Raw genomic sequence first — 15,924 nt, 5'->3', positions numbered from 1 at the left:
GAATCGTAAGGATCTGGGGGAGAAAATCCCCCAGAGGCAGGACTGCTGGCAATGATCAATTTGTCCCAGCACTTGGAGAGAAATAGTAGAGGATCCTTGTTTTTAATCTATGCGGCTGTGCAGAACCTGTAATTGCTTAAGAGCACTCAAGATGGCAGCATTTCAAACACAACAGAAGAAACTGCTGTTAGTTGCTGTCTCTCTGGAATTATCTCTGTGAGTTTAAAATATACTTATGCACTAAATTTAGGCTAGTAAGAACCCAGATGGTAAATTTGCTCTGTTTTATCATCGCATTTGCAAGCTGAACACTATGTGCTTTAAATTGATGTGATGTAAAGTTATTTTTATTATAAGTTTTTCAATTTACCTTTGTATATAATTTTTTGTAAGTTACCTGAGTTACCATGGTTGCCTCTCTCTTCTCGCCTTCTGCCCTATCTTTTCTACCTCTCTCCTATTTTCCCACCCCCTCTTCCCCTCTTTCTTTTATCTGCCCCTCTTCCCCTCTCCTCGTTCATTGTAATTCCTCCTTTCCGAGTTATTTGTAAACCGGTGTGATGTGCTCCACGAACATTGGTATATTAAAAGTTCTTAAATAAATAAATAAATAAATAAATAAATAAATAAATGTGCTGTCAGACACTGCTGCCTTTTATTGGTCACAGAGAGCACAACACTCAGACATGTGAACTGGCACATGGCAATCCTCAGAAAATATCTCCTAGCCTTAGAAAACCATTCTTAATACAAACTGAAAGTATTGTTTCCCTTTCTTTTTTTCTATTTTTTTTTTTTTAAATTATAGCCTATATAACTTACCTTAGGCAGCTGAAAGCTCTGGTTCTTTTTCTGCCTTGAAAAAGGTTAAAGGCAGTTTGAATAATAAAAGAGAGTGTGACTTTCTCTTGTCAACTGTCTTTTATTGCTCAACCTATTACTACATTCAAGGGATAGGAGCCAGGAAGGAAGCCCTTGAGTTAGTGGGCTCCCTTTGAGTCCTGACAAGAGGTCGTGAGCTTTCAAATTGTCAACGGCACACTTCGCTTCAAGGCTTATTAATTGCAGGAGCTTGGCCTCCACAAGCATTTCAGCTCAGAGAGTAAGCAGACAATCCCTTTTTTGAAAAGGGCCTGCTCAAACTACACATGTAGTGCTCTCCCAGAGAAAACAAACCCCATCAGATGGGTAGTGAGCTGCATTGCTGTCCTGGCTCGCATCACTGCAGATAACAATCCACAGGAGCTTGGCCATTAAGATAAATTTGATTCAAAACAAGTTTAAGGGCTATATCACAACCATGAAATAGTCATAAAAATTCTCTTCAATTAAAAAACTGGGTTGAAGCTTATTCACAATCATCTATCCAATAGCTGGAGGCAGAGAACACTGGCTGTATCTGGTTCCATGCATGACATACACAGAGGTGATGTTATCAAAAAAGAAAAAAATAAAACAACTCTGCCTCCAATTGCTGGATGAGGGAACTAAACCCATGTGTTCTTGACTGATAGAGCAGAAGGACAACTATTACTGAATCATGATCCAGCCTTACTCTATCATGACCTGGGCAGCCCTTAACCCCAGTTCTCTTGGTGCCGTCAAAATCAATGCCGACTTAACCTGCAGGTGACTTTGGTGCATGCAGCAAGGATGCCGAATTTGTCGGCATTGTAGGAGATTCCTCCAAATGCTTTAATAATTTTTGTCCCACTTTCTTTCTTAATGTGGATCTCTTCCTATCCTGTTGGCAGTAGGAGAAAGAAGAAGACTTTTTGCTGTTATGCCTATGAGACTCGGGCCTCTTTGAAGCTTGAAGCTATTTTCCCTCCAGGGAAGAGGCCTCAGAAAATCATTTCAATTGCCGATACTTGATCACCCTCAGTGACATCCTGGCACAAGTTTCACAGTTTTCACAGTCTGAATTATGTCCCAGGTATTTCAGATAGATCTTGTGAAGATATGTTGTCACCATCTTATGGCTATATTTCCTGCACTGCCTGAATGGTAAGGAGACTTGATGAGAAAAGAGAAAATAAACAAAAACGGATAGTGAAAATGTCAAGGAAAAAAAGACTCAGGAGACTTGTGTAGGGCTGGAGAGTGGAAACTCCTACACATGCTCAGAAAGTCTTTACTCTGTTTTGCTCAGGTAAGGCAGAGCTTATTGGTTGTTACCTAATCAGCCTTTTCAGTCAAAAGCTTTGGAGGTCAATATTCAGCAGTGTGACAAGTGGAAAATATATCTAAAGTTAGCCAAATAAACTACCAAAGATATTCATTAGAGCACTACCAGTTAGGTACTCCACTGAATATAGTGATTTAAACTTAATTGGCTCACATTAGGAATGCTCTCTAGTATGGCTAGACTTAACTGGATGAGTTAGCCAGATATCCTCCAGATTGCCTCTAACATCTGGCTAACTTCTATCTGGCTAAACTTTTAACTGGATAAACTGAAGCCATTCAGATAAGCAAGAAATTAAAAGTCCACAGTTTGTCTGGCTCAGACCTGAACTTAGACAAACAAACCATCTGAATATTGACCTCTTGGAGTCTACATATACATAATGTATCTTCATGTTCAAATATTTTTTGATGGCTAAGGGCTTTTGTCAGTATAATTAGAGTTTTTAAACTATATAGTTAATTTCATTGTGATCTATTCTGGAAATCATTTGATGCTCATAATAAACAAATCAAATTTGACTTTAAACTACAAAACATCATACCAAAGAAATATTACAATATGATTATTTGGATTCTTATCTTGCTTGTTTCCATCATCTGCTGCAGCTATATGTGTGTCAGTTACATGAGGAGTAAAAGCATCCTCTTTGTTGAACTTTTCTTTTTCTTTCCACTCTTCAGTCAGTCCCATACCTTTTTCAGTAGAAATGAAGTCTTCTTGGGCACTAGATTCTTTTTGTTTCTGCTGAGTTTTGTTAGTTTCATTATCCGGTATATCCTTAAGTTCTTCTTCACTTGATATTTTATCAAAACAGTCTTCACAGCCCTTCACATTTTCCTTTACAACATTCAGGAGTTTTTGTTCTGGTTGCTGCTGGTCAGAATGACTTGGATTCACTTCAGTACTATTAGTTGCATTGTCATTTAATACAGGAAATTCTTCTACAGAAAAACATATAGAGGCAATATTAAAAAACCTGCTGAGTGGATCTGGCTAATTTTTACATGGTTATCAATGCAAATATTCAACTGAACATAACCAGCAAAGTTTTCTAATAAATGTTTGTCTATATCTAGCCAGTCAAAATTTGACCTGCTAGATTTACAAACCTAGAAAATTAGCACTGAATATCAGTACTAACTGTTTAAGTTTAGAAAAAGAAAAGCAGTAAGCAGTCCCCTTCTGCATTTCCAAAACCAGTAAAAGGTGTATAGAGAGGAGAGGGTCCTGTAACCCCCATGATCCTCCTTCCCTTCTTCATAAACTTCCCCTCACCACCCAAGTGCAGCAGCCCTAAACCACCCCTCTTGTCCACCTTCCTTCCTTCTTAAAAACCCCCTCAAGTTCAGTGGCCTCAAACCCCACCTCTCAATCCCCCTTCTATTCTTCATTAAAAAGAAAAAGTATTGTGACTCCAAATCTGCCTCTCTTCCCTTCTTCATAAACAATAACCCAAATCTGGTAGCATGGAATCCCCCTCCCCAAGCACTTTGGCCAAATCCATTTTCATTTCAAAAAACGTATCCCTCAGTTCTGAGCAGAGATTGGTCCTATTACTGACAGAGCACTGAATAAATGAATACTAAGTGCCGGTAGACTCTCAGCTCAGTTGCCACACAGTATATAGCTGAGGTGCAAGAGCCACATCTATATAAATAAAAATGTTAAATAGTTTGTACCAAATCGCTAATCTCAGCAACCACTTAACCGATTGTGTTCAAATTTGGACACAAGTTTCACCTCACATACGGCAAGGATCTTCTACACTTACATTACATATATGTCACACCAGGGGCTGGTAAAAAAGTTTTAAAATTTGGATCCACAAAACAGCGACATCTGGTTGACGTAAGCGGAACCTCTTACACCTTGCACAAACGCTCACACCCCACACACACGTGACCAATGTTTGCAATTCACACACCCTCCGAGCAGACACAAATCCACCCTCCTCACACATGCCAATTGTACTTATTTCACACACCCTCAAAAAACACACAAAACCCCACTAAATACCAGCATGCTACACCGGGAGGCCACTCACATGCCACATGTTTTCAATTCCCACACCCTACGAACTCAAACACAAACACCCTCCTCACACCCCTCATGCACATGACTTTTCTACTTGCTGCCCTCAACCTCCGAAAGCATGGAAAACTGCAGAATAGTTCGGGCTGCTCCAGTGGGGGGGGGGGGGGAGCAACACCGCTCTGGGACACATCGCATACACTACGGCTGTCGGCTGCCAGCAATCAAAATGGCGCCGACGGCTCTTTCCCTTACTAGGACACCCGGGAACGCCAATAGTGGCAGTAGCCCATATGACATAGTAAGGGCGAGGGCCCATCGACGCCATTTTCTGAAATGGCAACCGGCGCACCTTCGCCCTTATTATCTGAGCGAGACAACCGCTCCCATTGCTCCACCTCGAGGGCCCGGCGCCAATATTTCCATGCCGGAACGAACGCCCGCTCCGCCGACTACCATTTTTGAAAGGTATCGTCGGGCCTGCAGGGGGGGGGGGAGCGTGGGGATGTTCTTGCGTCCATGTTTGGAGAGGGGGGGGCCAGGGGGCAGTTCTGAGATTCTGCAACTCTTGTGGGTTAGTCTATTTCGTCGGCCTGGTGGGGGGGAAGGGAGGGTAGGGGAGGCTTATATAAACACAACGTTTCTGTGGGGATTACTTTGGGGTGCAAAGGGGGAGGGCACACACAAACACATACACAAAATGTGCACCATCTCCGAAAGGTTACAAAACAGCCCTCACCAGGTGGGGAGTCACCAAGGTGACAGTGAGGGGAGGGAGAATGAGGAGGGAGGTAACTGTCAGGGGAGGAAGAATGAGGGGAGAGGTGAGTGTGAGGGGACAGAGTTGGAGTGGGGACAGGGGAGGGAAGGGGGGGGGGGGAATGACCAAGGGGGAAGAGGGGGGGAATGACCAAGGGGGAAGAGGATGAGTGAGTGAGCTAAATGAGCAAGGGGAAGGGGCAGGGAGGGCAAAGAATCTGACTCAGCCACTGCAACGCGTGGCAGGGGTCCGCTAGTTGTTTATAAAATACCATATATCTCTGCCCCAAAAGGATGTGCATGTTCAATTTGTGCACATTTTTTAAGGCGGAGAGCCACATATTTTCTATACCTATTTAATAAACGTACATGTGCATATTTTGCATAAAATAATTGCAATGTGTGTGAATATACCATAGTTTATATATGGATGTAGGTATTATATAAAATATGCACACACTCCACGTATGAAAATATTTACTTGTCTGCGTACTTTTAATTGGTTTGCCTCCACCAGTTCACTTTAACTCTCCATCGCTTCACCCCAATCCCCACCACTTAATGCAGATCTCCAATTCAAGAACAGAAAACAAAAGACATGTGTGATTTCATTCTGCAATAAAATTACAAGGTATAAAAGTGTTTGTATAAGTTTGGTAATATAGGCATGTATACCACTCACAAAAAAGAAATTTATTTTCGAACTACCAGAACACCCTTAATCTGTCCCCTTTTTTGTTTATATTTATATATGACATTGCTAGTACATGCATACTTCAAACATTTACAAAATACTACTTGCACATACGTGCTATTTACCTAATTTCCAATTTAATGTGCTGGAACCTTTTGAAAATTACCCCTATGAAACATGTATATTAGTAGAGCGAAAAGTACTCAATGCATGTGACCATATATTTTTATGCTTTCCACCATAAGGAATGCGGTAAAATATTTATATAACAGGGGTCGATGCCCATACACATGCATAATAACTCTCCAAAACAGGGATAGAAAAAAGCAAGTTTGCTTACCGTTAATGCTGTTTCTGTAGTCAGCAGGATGAATTAGCCATGCTTTATGGGATGTCCACCTGGGTGGTCCGATGCGGAATCCTCTCAACTAATACAGAGCTGTGTCTCTGTGCCATGATTCTCCTCCCCGGTTCAGTTAAAGAACAGGATAGAGATATAGTTGGAGTTTTAGCTGTCCAGAGAGGAGGGTAGGGATACATGGCTAATTCATCCTGCTATCTATGGAAAACACTGTTTATGGTAAGCAAACTTGCTTTTTCCCATAGATAAGCAGGCTGAATTAGCCATGCTTTATGGGAGTCCCCAGCTGTGAATTCTAGAGCACATTATTCCTTCAAGTTGCTAGTGCTTAAACTGGAATACTCATATGGGAAGGAATTTATGAAGATTGTGGACAGCTTAAGTTTTGGTTGCGAAGTGTAATACTGCTTCTCCTACTGCTGCATCAGATTGATTTTGCTACTTAAGACAGTAATGTGATGTGAAGGCATGCAAAGAAGACCAAGTGGCTGCTCTGCAGATATCTAAAATGGGCACATCTTTTAAGTGAGTTATGGAAGTTGCTGTGGCTCAAATTTGATTTGCTTTTATACCATCTGGGAGTTTAACTGTATTTTTTGAGTAACAAGTTTAATACATTGGGATGAGTTTCAGAGACAGCAAATGTTGCTTACCTGTAACAGGTGTTCTCACAGGACAGCAGGATGTTAGTCCTCACAAATGGGTGACATCACAGGATGGAGCCCAATCACGGAACACTTTTGTCAAAGTTTCTAGAACTTTGACTGGCACCTACTGGGCATGCCCAGCATGGCACTAAACCTGCAGCCAGCAGGAGTTCCTCTTCAGTCTTGTTTAAAGCTACAGGAAGTGCCGAAAAATAAAATAAGAAAACGCAACGAACCCAACACCGCGGGATGGCGGGCGGGTTTCATGAGGACTAACATCCTGCTGTCCTGTGAGAACACCTATTACAGGTAAGCAACATTTGCTTTCTCACAGGACAAGCAGGATGGTAGTCTTCACATATGGGTGAGTACCGAGCTGAGGATGTCCGAGAAATGCACCAAATGTACCCAAGATGTGTTATAGGCACAAGGACTGGGGTGGAATTTGGTAGAGGGCATCCTGCACCCTAACAGGCAGGCGGAAGGGTGTTGGTACATCAAGTTGTAAAAAGGTTGCGCAAGACAGACTGGCCGAAGATGGAATCTTGTCTTCCGGCCTTGTCTAAGCAATAATGGGCTGTAAAGTTATGGAGAGAACTCCAGGTAGCAGCCCTACAAATGTCAGGAAGCGGCACCGAGCGTAGGTGCGCTACTGAAGTTGCCATGGCCCTCACAGAGTGTGCTTTAACACGGTCTTGAAGTGGAATGCCTGCTTGCTGATAGCAAAAGCATATGCAGTCTACTAGCCAGGAGGAGAGAGTCTGCTTACCCACAGGCTGCCCCAATTTTATGGAATGGAAAGAGACAAACAATTGAGTGCTTTTCCTATGGGCAGCTGTACGGTCTAGATAGAATGCTAGAGCACATTTACAATCAAGAGTATTATTATTATTATTATTTAGTGCTTTTTTATACCGACATTCATGATACAGATCATATCATATCTGTTTACAAGGAACCGGGGTTGTAACATTAACTTAAACATAGAAGAAAAGGCAAAAGTTACATTAAAACAAGGGTACTGGAACTGGGGAGAAGAGGAGCCAGTAGCAGAAGGTAACTCAGTAACTATAACAATAAAATCATTTACAATGTTGGAAGTGGAGTGCATTGAATATAAGTTATTGGTATATGACTATAGCTGAGGAGGGCCTGAGTTAAGAGAAGGCTTGTTGAAACAGCCAGGTCTTGAGTTTTTTTCTGAATATCTATAGGCAGGGTTCTTGTCTGAGATCAAGGGGAATAGCATTCCAGATAGCTGGCCCCGCTGTCGAGAAGGCCGTTCTCTAGTGGCTGCATGAAGGGTGGATTTGGTTGGCGGGGCGTGGAGAGATCCTTTGTAAGCTTCTCTGATGGGTCTTGAAGAGGTGTGGAGTCTGAGTGGGCATTAAAGATCGATGGGGATCTGGTTGTGAATGGTTTTGTGAATGATGGTGAGGGACTTGTGTAGGATTCTAAAGCTTATAGGTAGCCAGTGCAGATTTTTGAGGATGAACGTGATGTGATCTTTTCTGTTGGTATTTATTAGGATTCTAGCGGCCGCGTTTTGAAGCATCTGAAGAGGTTTGGTGGAAAAGGCGGGGAGACCTAGCAGAATAGAGTTGCAATAGTCTAACTTGGAGAATATAATGGCCTGGAGGACAGTTCTGAAGTCCTGAAAGTACAGAAGAGGTTTTAGTCTTTTTAGCACCTGTAGGTATGCAGAGCCTGTTCTCCTGGATTGGAGTGAGGCCTGGGAAAGAAGGTAGGTAGTATAATGGATTGATTAATGTGAAACTCTGATACTACTTTAGGTAAGAACTTAGGGTGAGTGAGGAGTACTGCCCGGTCCTGCAGAAGTTTAGTGTAAGGCGGATAGGTAACTAGGGCCTGTAACTCACTAACTCTGCGAGCAGATGTGATTGCTAAAAGGAAAATCACTTTCCATGTGAAATAGCGAAGATCACAGGATTGGAGACTTGTGGTGCAGATGCCAGGCCAAATGGGAGAACTCGGTATTGATAGTGCCTACTAGAAATCTCAGGAACCTGCGATGAGATGGATTTATCGCAATGTGTGTGTACGCATCTTGGAGATTGAGAGAGCAGAGCCAGTCTCCTCTTTGCAGAAGAGGAAGGAGGGAACCCAAGGTTACCATCTTGAACTTTTCTCGTTGGAGGTACTTGTTGAGGGCACGGAGGTCTAGGATTGGACGAACGCAGCCCGATTTTTGGGGGATTAGAAAGTGCCGGGAATAGAATCCTAGGCCTTGTTGAGAGTAAGGTACTGGTTCTATTGCTCTGGACTGGAGGAGGAGGGAGACGTCCTGCTCCAGGAGTAGTGAGTGGTCGGATGTTCTCCACGCCAGTAGAGGTGGGGAGTCCGGTGGAATGGAGAGAAAGTTCAGGCGATAACAGTGAGAGATTATGGCAGAGACCCACTGGTCTGAGGTGATTGTGTGCCACCTGTTGTTGAAATGGCACAATCGACCTCCCACTGGTATCTGAGGCAGTGGAAACTGGCTGCTGCTCTCTATGCAGGAGTCAAAAACCAGAAGCAGGGCCTGGCTGAGGAGCTGTTTGTGGCTTTTGTTTATGAGGTTGACGAGACTAGGTCTTTTGGAAAGGTCTCGTGGAACGAGTCCTAGACTGTGGTGGATAGGACTTCTTTGGACGGAAGAATGACTTTTTAGTATCCTTCCTAAAAGGCTGTTTGGAGGAATACACAGAAGGCATCAGAGAGAGCTGGCGAAGGGTCTCATGATGGTCCTTGAGTTCCGCCACTGTCCACTGAATCTGCTCGCCAAATGGATTGTCACCTATGCAGGGCAGATCAGATAATGTCTTGTACTTCAGGGCGCAAGTCCGAAGACTTAAGCCAGGCCCATCTTCTTGCAGAAATAGCAGTTGCAGATACCCTGGAAGCGGTGTCAAAGATATCATACTAGGATCTTATTTCATGCTTCCCTGCTTCAAAACCCTTATATGCTAGGGTTAGAAGTTGTTCCTGGAATTGCTGAGGCAGGGACTCTGCTAAATCCTGTATCTGCTTGAACAAGACCCTGTTGTACTGGGTCATATACAGCTGGTAGGAGGCTATTCGAGAGATAAGCATTCATCCCTGGAAGACATGCCGACCAATGGCATCCAGGAATTTCTGTTCCTTACCTGGGGGAAAGAAAGAGTGAGGTTTTGCTCTTTTTGCCCTCTTTTGGGCAGATTCTACAACCACAGATTGGTGATCCAGCTGAGGTTTCTGGAACCCTGGGGCTGACTGGACCAAATAAGTGGTATCAGCTTATCTGTTGACTGGGGCAACAGAACCAGAGTATTCCCAGTTCTTTTTGAGAAGATCCAAAAGAACCTGGTGAATAGGGATGGAGGTTATTTTCTTGGGAGCATCCAGGAATTGTAACAACTCCATCATTTGATGTCTGTCATCTTGTTCAGTCTGCAATTGGAAGGAAACCAATTCAGACATTTCCTTCACAAAATTTATGAAGGATAGGTCCTCTGGAGGGGAACGCTTCCTGCTTTCAGTAGGAGAATGTGGCGATGGCAAGTCATCGGTGTCTTGAGAAGAATCATCGGTCCAGGTGTCATAAGGATCAGCACCTGCCTCACTAGGAACCTGAGAAGGACGGGATGATGGTATTCCTGAAAGTCCCGGTCTAGACTCCGAAGGCATCGAGGGAAATACTGGAGGCACCGATGAAGGCAGCGAGGGCATCGATGGATGGATCGGTGGTGCCGATGGGCGCATCGGCATCGATGGTTGAGGCATCAGCAGGACTCCCGATGGAGGAATGCGGAACGGTGTTTCCCCTCCCAATGACAGGGTAAGCGGGGAAGGCACTGGAGCCATCGGTGACCCGGGATCCATCTGTAGAAAAGCGGCTAGAAGCGCTTCCATCTTCGAGAGCAGCGGTGCCAATGCTGCCGGAATGGGATCGATGGTCGGTTCCGCGACTGGCACCGATTTCGGCGCTGAGGGACCTTGGAGTCTGTGCATCGCCTTATCGATGGCCTCCTGATCCATCCGGTCCAGTTCTTCATGGAGACCTGGAGCAAGCAGCCCCGGCTCTGGAAGGGAAGAAGGAGGCAGAGGCATAGCCGGAGGGACTGCCGTTAAAGGCGGAGTCGTGGCTCCCGATACCCGTCCGGGTGAGGGTTGCCTCGGTGACCCGGTCGCAGAAAGGGTCGGTGCCTTTTCTGGACAGGGTTTCTTTGATGGTGGCTCGGACGATGGCGAGGTTGATGACTTTCCTTCCTCGATGGTCCGAGACTTCCGGTGTCGATGCTGATGTTTCTCTCTACGATCCCCTCGGTCCTGAGGGGGGGTAGAGGAAGTCAAAGGCCGAGAAGTCTTCAACGCCGGGCGATCAGCAGCCGGTGGCCGATACTGGCGCGAAATGGATGGTGCCGGTTTGGACGACATCGATGCAATCGCCGGCGTCGGGGTCTGAGAATGGAAGAGAAGTTCCATCTTCTCCATTCTGGCTTTGCGACCTTTAGGTGTCATTAAGGCACATTTGGTGCAGGTCAAGACATCATATTCGCACCCAAGACACATTACACAGACTTTATGAGGGTCTGTTATGGACATGGTGCGAGTACAGTGCGGGCACCGACGGAACCCCGACACCATGGCCTCTGAAAAAAATTGAGCTGTGGTACGGTCGACGGCTAGTAGGCCGCGAGGGTCAAACTCGACGGGGAATCGACCAAAAATGGGTAAAAACTTACCGGAGTACCGTGGAGACAGAAAATTTGAAGGAGGGACCCCTGTGGGGTATGAAAGTTTTTAGTAATTCCGTGAGGAAAATTCCTGTCAGGAATCTCTGTGGAGCTCCTTAACCCGAGTGATAACTGCTGCGCGGAAAAAAGAAGACTGAAGAGGGACCCCCTGCTGGCTGCAGGTTTAGTGCCATGCGAGCATGCCCAGTAGGTGCCAATCAAAGTTCTAGAAACTTTGACAAAAGTGTTCCGTGATTGGGCTCCATCCTGTGATGTACCCATATGTGAGGTCTACCATCCTGCTTGTCCTGTGAGAACTCCCTCCTGTTTCGGGACGTTAGCTGGAGGATTGAATCAAGGGCCTCTTCCACCTGAGCCCTGCTGTGCCACGGGACACTCCCCATCCCAGATGACGTTATCATTGGGGGACTGAGGACCAGATAAATTCCGAGAGGCTGCCATTTACTTTGGAGGAATTTTGAGAGATTTCCCTTCTGTTTCGGGAGGTTGGCTTGAGGACTGAATCAAGGGCCTCTTCCACCTGAGTCCTGCTGCACCGTGGGACACTCCCAGACTCTGTTGATGTCATCATTGGGGGACAGAGAACTCGATAAATTCTGAGAGGCTGCAGCGCGCAGTCGCTGGCGTGCCCCTTCTAACATTTTTGATCTGTTTTTTTTATGTTTTTTTCCTGGAAGGTATATGGGCAGGAAGAGGAAGACTAAAATCTTGACATCATCTCCTGGTTTGTCAGTCGTGAGAGGACCCATGGATTCACATGTGGCTCGAAGGGTAAGTCAATTTATGTGAAATTCTATTCCTGAGATTTCCTTTTCAATCGAGATCCTTAGAGAGTCCTAGCCAACAGCTGTTACCTCACACTGCTCCGGGCTCTCCTGAAGTTAACTCTCAGTCTTTACAACAAAATTCAGAGCCAGTGACTGTCATGCCACAATCTGGTATGGCAGAAGCTACTGGGCAAAAGGGAGTTCAAGGGGAGTCTGGATCCCATCCATCAGGGGTGCCATTTCAATCTGGAAGTTTTGGTTCAGAGCTTATTGACCCACAGAATGTAACTTTCCCTGATGTGTGGAAATTTGCGGATGATACAAAATTATTCAGAGTAGTTAAATCACAAGCGGTAATTTTTACTAGTTTTTAATAGTTTTTATTTTCAGCATTAGCGGACCTAATGGGAGACTGCATCTGATGAACAGCCCCGCCTGGGAAACGCCCTCTGTCAATAAATGACGCCCTCTTAGAAGAAGAAAAAAAACCAAAGCAGTATTAGCGAACGCGGTGAGAACAAGTTTCCCACCAGGTCCGCCCGACATGAAGAAACACGTTGTCAATCAAATGCAGTCCCCCATCAGGTCCGCTAGCGCCGAAAACACAAAAACTGTTAAAAACTACATTATTCAGTACAGTCACAAGCAGGAACATTTTATTTCCCGTAGTAAGGACCTTCATTGACTAAATTTAGATACATTCAGTGGTCAGGATCACACATACAAGTGGCCAGGATCATATATAAGTCAGTGAAAAATCAATCAGCTTCATTATACACACCGGAGATAGCCTCGGTTTGGCAGAGAGTAGGAGGTAGATTCCCTAGGCAGGCTTATAAAAACAGCTAGAATAGACCTGACGCCCAGGCAAGCACAGAAGGCGTCGCACGTCAAACAGAAGAAGCTTTGAATAAATAAGTCTTAAATGGTAAGGTGGGTAAGAATTTAAGTGTTATTAATGAATGTGAAATGAAGTTCTTAGAAGTTTTTGTTGTTAAAATTTAATTTTTTCTATATATTGAAGGTTTACTGCCATGCTGTGAAACCCTGTATAGGACACAGTATATTCTCCCATAGTCCCTGAAGCAGGCACATTGTGCCGAAACATGGCCCGTGTCGGACATGCAGCTCCATACCCATGAGACACTACTAGAGGCGACGACCTTAATAAGTATAAAATAAAACAGTAGTGGGACGGAAAAGCAGCAGGGGAGAAGGGATTTTAAGAAAAATTGAAAAATTACAAAAAAGAGCAACTTTAGAGACATTGTTCAACTTAATAAAAGAATAATAAACGGAGGCTAAGGAGAGGATAACTGTAAATCGGTTACCCTCATTGAATAACCTCCGTACAAGATTACCACCAAACAAGCATTCCCTTGTATGTTTCAGTTGGTGTATTTTTGAAAAGGGAAAGAGGTTGGTTAGTGACTAATTAATTGCATCAGTAGCATGGGATCTTCTTAGTGTTTGGGTAATCACCAGGTTCTTGTGACCTGGTTTGGCCTCTGTTGAAAACAGGATTCTTGGTTTGATGGACTCTTAGTCTGACCCAGCATGGCTATTTCTTATGTTCTTAATTTCTTAACTAGGAACAGGGCAACAAGGTACCTTTACTGGAGTGTTGATTGAGAATGGCCCCACAGCTATATCAGAGGCATCCGCATCCACCTCCACCACAAATGGACGTGAGGGGTTCAGATGTGTGAGGCAGGTCTCTTGGAGGAAGGCCTGCTTTAAACTCCTTAAAGGCTGTGAGAGCCTCAGGTGGCCAATGTCTTGCGTCGGCTCCCTTCTTAGTAAGAGTGGTGACGGGCACCACCAGGCGCGAGTACTGGGGAATAAAATGTCTATAGAAATTGGTGAAGCCAAGGAAGCATTACAAGGCGCGAAGCCCAGAGGGCTGGGGCCACTCCCAGATACCAGAAACCTTCTCCGAGTCCATGTGAAAGCCTGCAGTGGAAACAATGAACTCCAGGAAGGGGAGTGACTCCCGTTTAAAAAGACATTTCTCCAATTTGGCGGAGCCAGTGCTCACGCTGGCATTGCAGGACATGTTGAACCTCCAGGCGATGCGTGGGCAAGTCCTTGGAGTAAATGAGAATGTCATCCAGGTAGACGATAACACTGGTGTGTAGCATATCGCAAAAGACCTCGTTCATGAGATTCTGGAAAACCGCGGGGCGTTGCATATGTCGAAGCGCATTACTAAGTATTCGTAGTGGCCATCTCGTGTGTTGAAAGCGGTTTTCCATTCGTCCCTGGGTTTGATGCGCAAAAGTTTATAGGCCCCGCAGAGGTCCAGTTTAGTGAATATCTTCACCCCTTGGAGGCGGTCCAGCAGCTCCGGAATGAGAGGAAGCGGGTATCTGTCCCTACAGGTGATGGCATTTAACCCCCGGTAGTCAATGCAAGGTCTCAGAGTGCCGTCCTTTTTTGCCATGAAGAAGAAGCTGGCACCCGCGGGCGAGGTGGAAGGGTGGATGAAGCCCCTTGTCAGGGTTTTCCCGAATGTACCGAGACATAGCCTGGGTCTCGGGGAGCAACAGCGGGTATACTCGGCCCTGGGGGGGGGCATGGAGTCCGGAAGGAGGTCTATGGCGCAGTCGAATGGAAGGTGTTCGGGGAGTGTCTCCTCCTTCTCCTTGGAGAATACGTCCGTGAAGTTTGCATATTGTGCGGGCAGGACCGAAGACATAGTGGCATGTAGAAGCCTGGGTCGGGGCATGTCGTGGAGACAGGTCGTGTGGCAATTGGGGCCCCAGGATGCCAGCTGCAATGTCTCCCAATCAATGCAGGGAAAGTTTCTCTGAAGCCATGGGAGCCCCAGCACCATTGGATGGATCGCCTTCTCCAAGACAAAGAATGAAATCTCCTTCTCGTTGAGGATTGCAGTGTGAAGCTTCACCTGGGTGGTGACGTGGGTAACCTGACCCAGTAATGGGTCCCCTTGGATGGAGGAGATCACTAGCGGTAGTGTCCTGGGGATTACTGGAAGATTCAGTTGCTTGACTAAGTCCAAAAGAATAAGGTTCCCTCCAGCTCCAGAGTCAATGAAGGCCTGCGTGGAAAATGAGCCCTCGGGGTGGATAAGAGTTACAGAAGCGGTGCACTGGGGAGCAGAGTTAACGCAGCCTAGGGTCATCTCCCCCATGACACCTAGGCTCTGGAGTTTCCTGGCCTCTCAGTACACTGGGCCAGCATGTCACCCTTGCCAGCATAGTAGAGGCATAAGCCCAAGGTCAGACACCGCTGTTTTTCCTCTGGGGTGAGGTGACTGCGACCGACCTGCATGGGTTCCTCTCCCCAAGTCTAGGCTGGCTCAGATAGAGGAGATAGAGCTAGGGGCCGGGAGAAGGATGGCGCAAGAGGGATGGCCTTACGGCCTGGTTTCAGTTCCCACAGGTGTTGTTGGAGGCGGCGGTCGATTCGCCCGGAAGGTCGATGAGAGCATCTAAGTCTTCTGGAAGCTCCCAGGCAGCCAGTTCGTCCTTGATTCTCGAGGCCAGACCCTCCAGGAAAATTCTACAAAGACTGTCCTCACGCCACCCTGTTACAATTTAGTGAATCCTTGATGGTTAGGAAGGATCTCATGCGGTAGGAATGGTGATATCCACCCAGCCAGTGAAAGACAACAGGACTAGTCCAAATCCAGTCCGGGTTGAGGTAGACAGCAAAGCAAGAGTAATCCAAGTCCGGTCCGGGTCAAGGCAGGCAGCAAGGCAAGAGCAATCCAAG

The 15,924-nt window shown here is 45.7% G+C and overlaps 1 protein-coding gene across 3 annotated transcripts in view; it reads right to left on the bottom strand.

Moving 5' to 3' along the window:
- DNAAF1 (dynein axonemal assembly factor 1) overlaps positions 1 to 15,924 on the bottom strand; it is a 288,119-nt gene that overhangs the window by 69,311 nt on the left and 202,884 nt on the right. For 2 of the 3 annotated variants that reach the window (XM_029608670.1, XM_029608669.1), the window contains exon 9: positions 2,884 to 3,132. The exons of the other annotated variant lie outside the window; for it this stretch is intronic. In XM_029608670.1, coding sequence (XP_029464530.1) covers positions 2,884 to 3,132 — 249 coding nt within the window. The remainder of the gene's footprint in view (positions 1 to 2,883; positions 3,133 to 15,924) is intronic. 3 annotated transcript variants of the gene reach the window in all.

Source organism: Rhinatrema bivittatum, chromosome 7, assembly GCF_901001135.1.
Source record: "Rhinatrema bivittatum chromosome 7, aRhiBiv1.1, whole genome shotgun sequence".
Lineage (NCBI taxonomy): Eukaryota > Metazoa > Chordata > Amphibia > Gymnophiona > Rhinatrematidae > Rhinatrema > Rhinatrema bivittatum.
The sequence above is the reverse complement of the archived record's forward strand: the minus strand, read 5'-3'. Positions and strand labels throughout refer to the sequence as shown.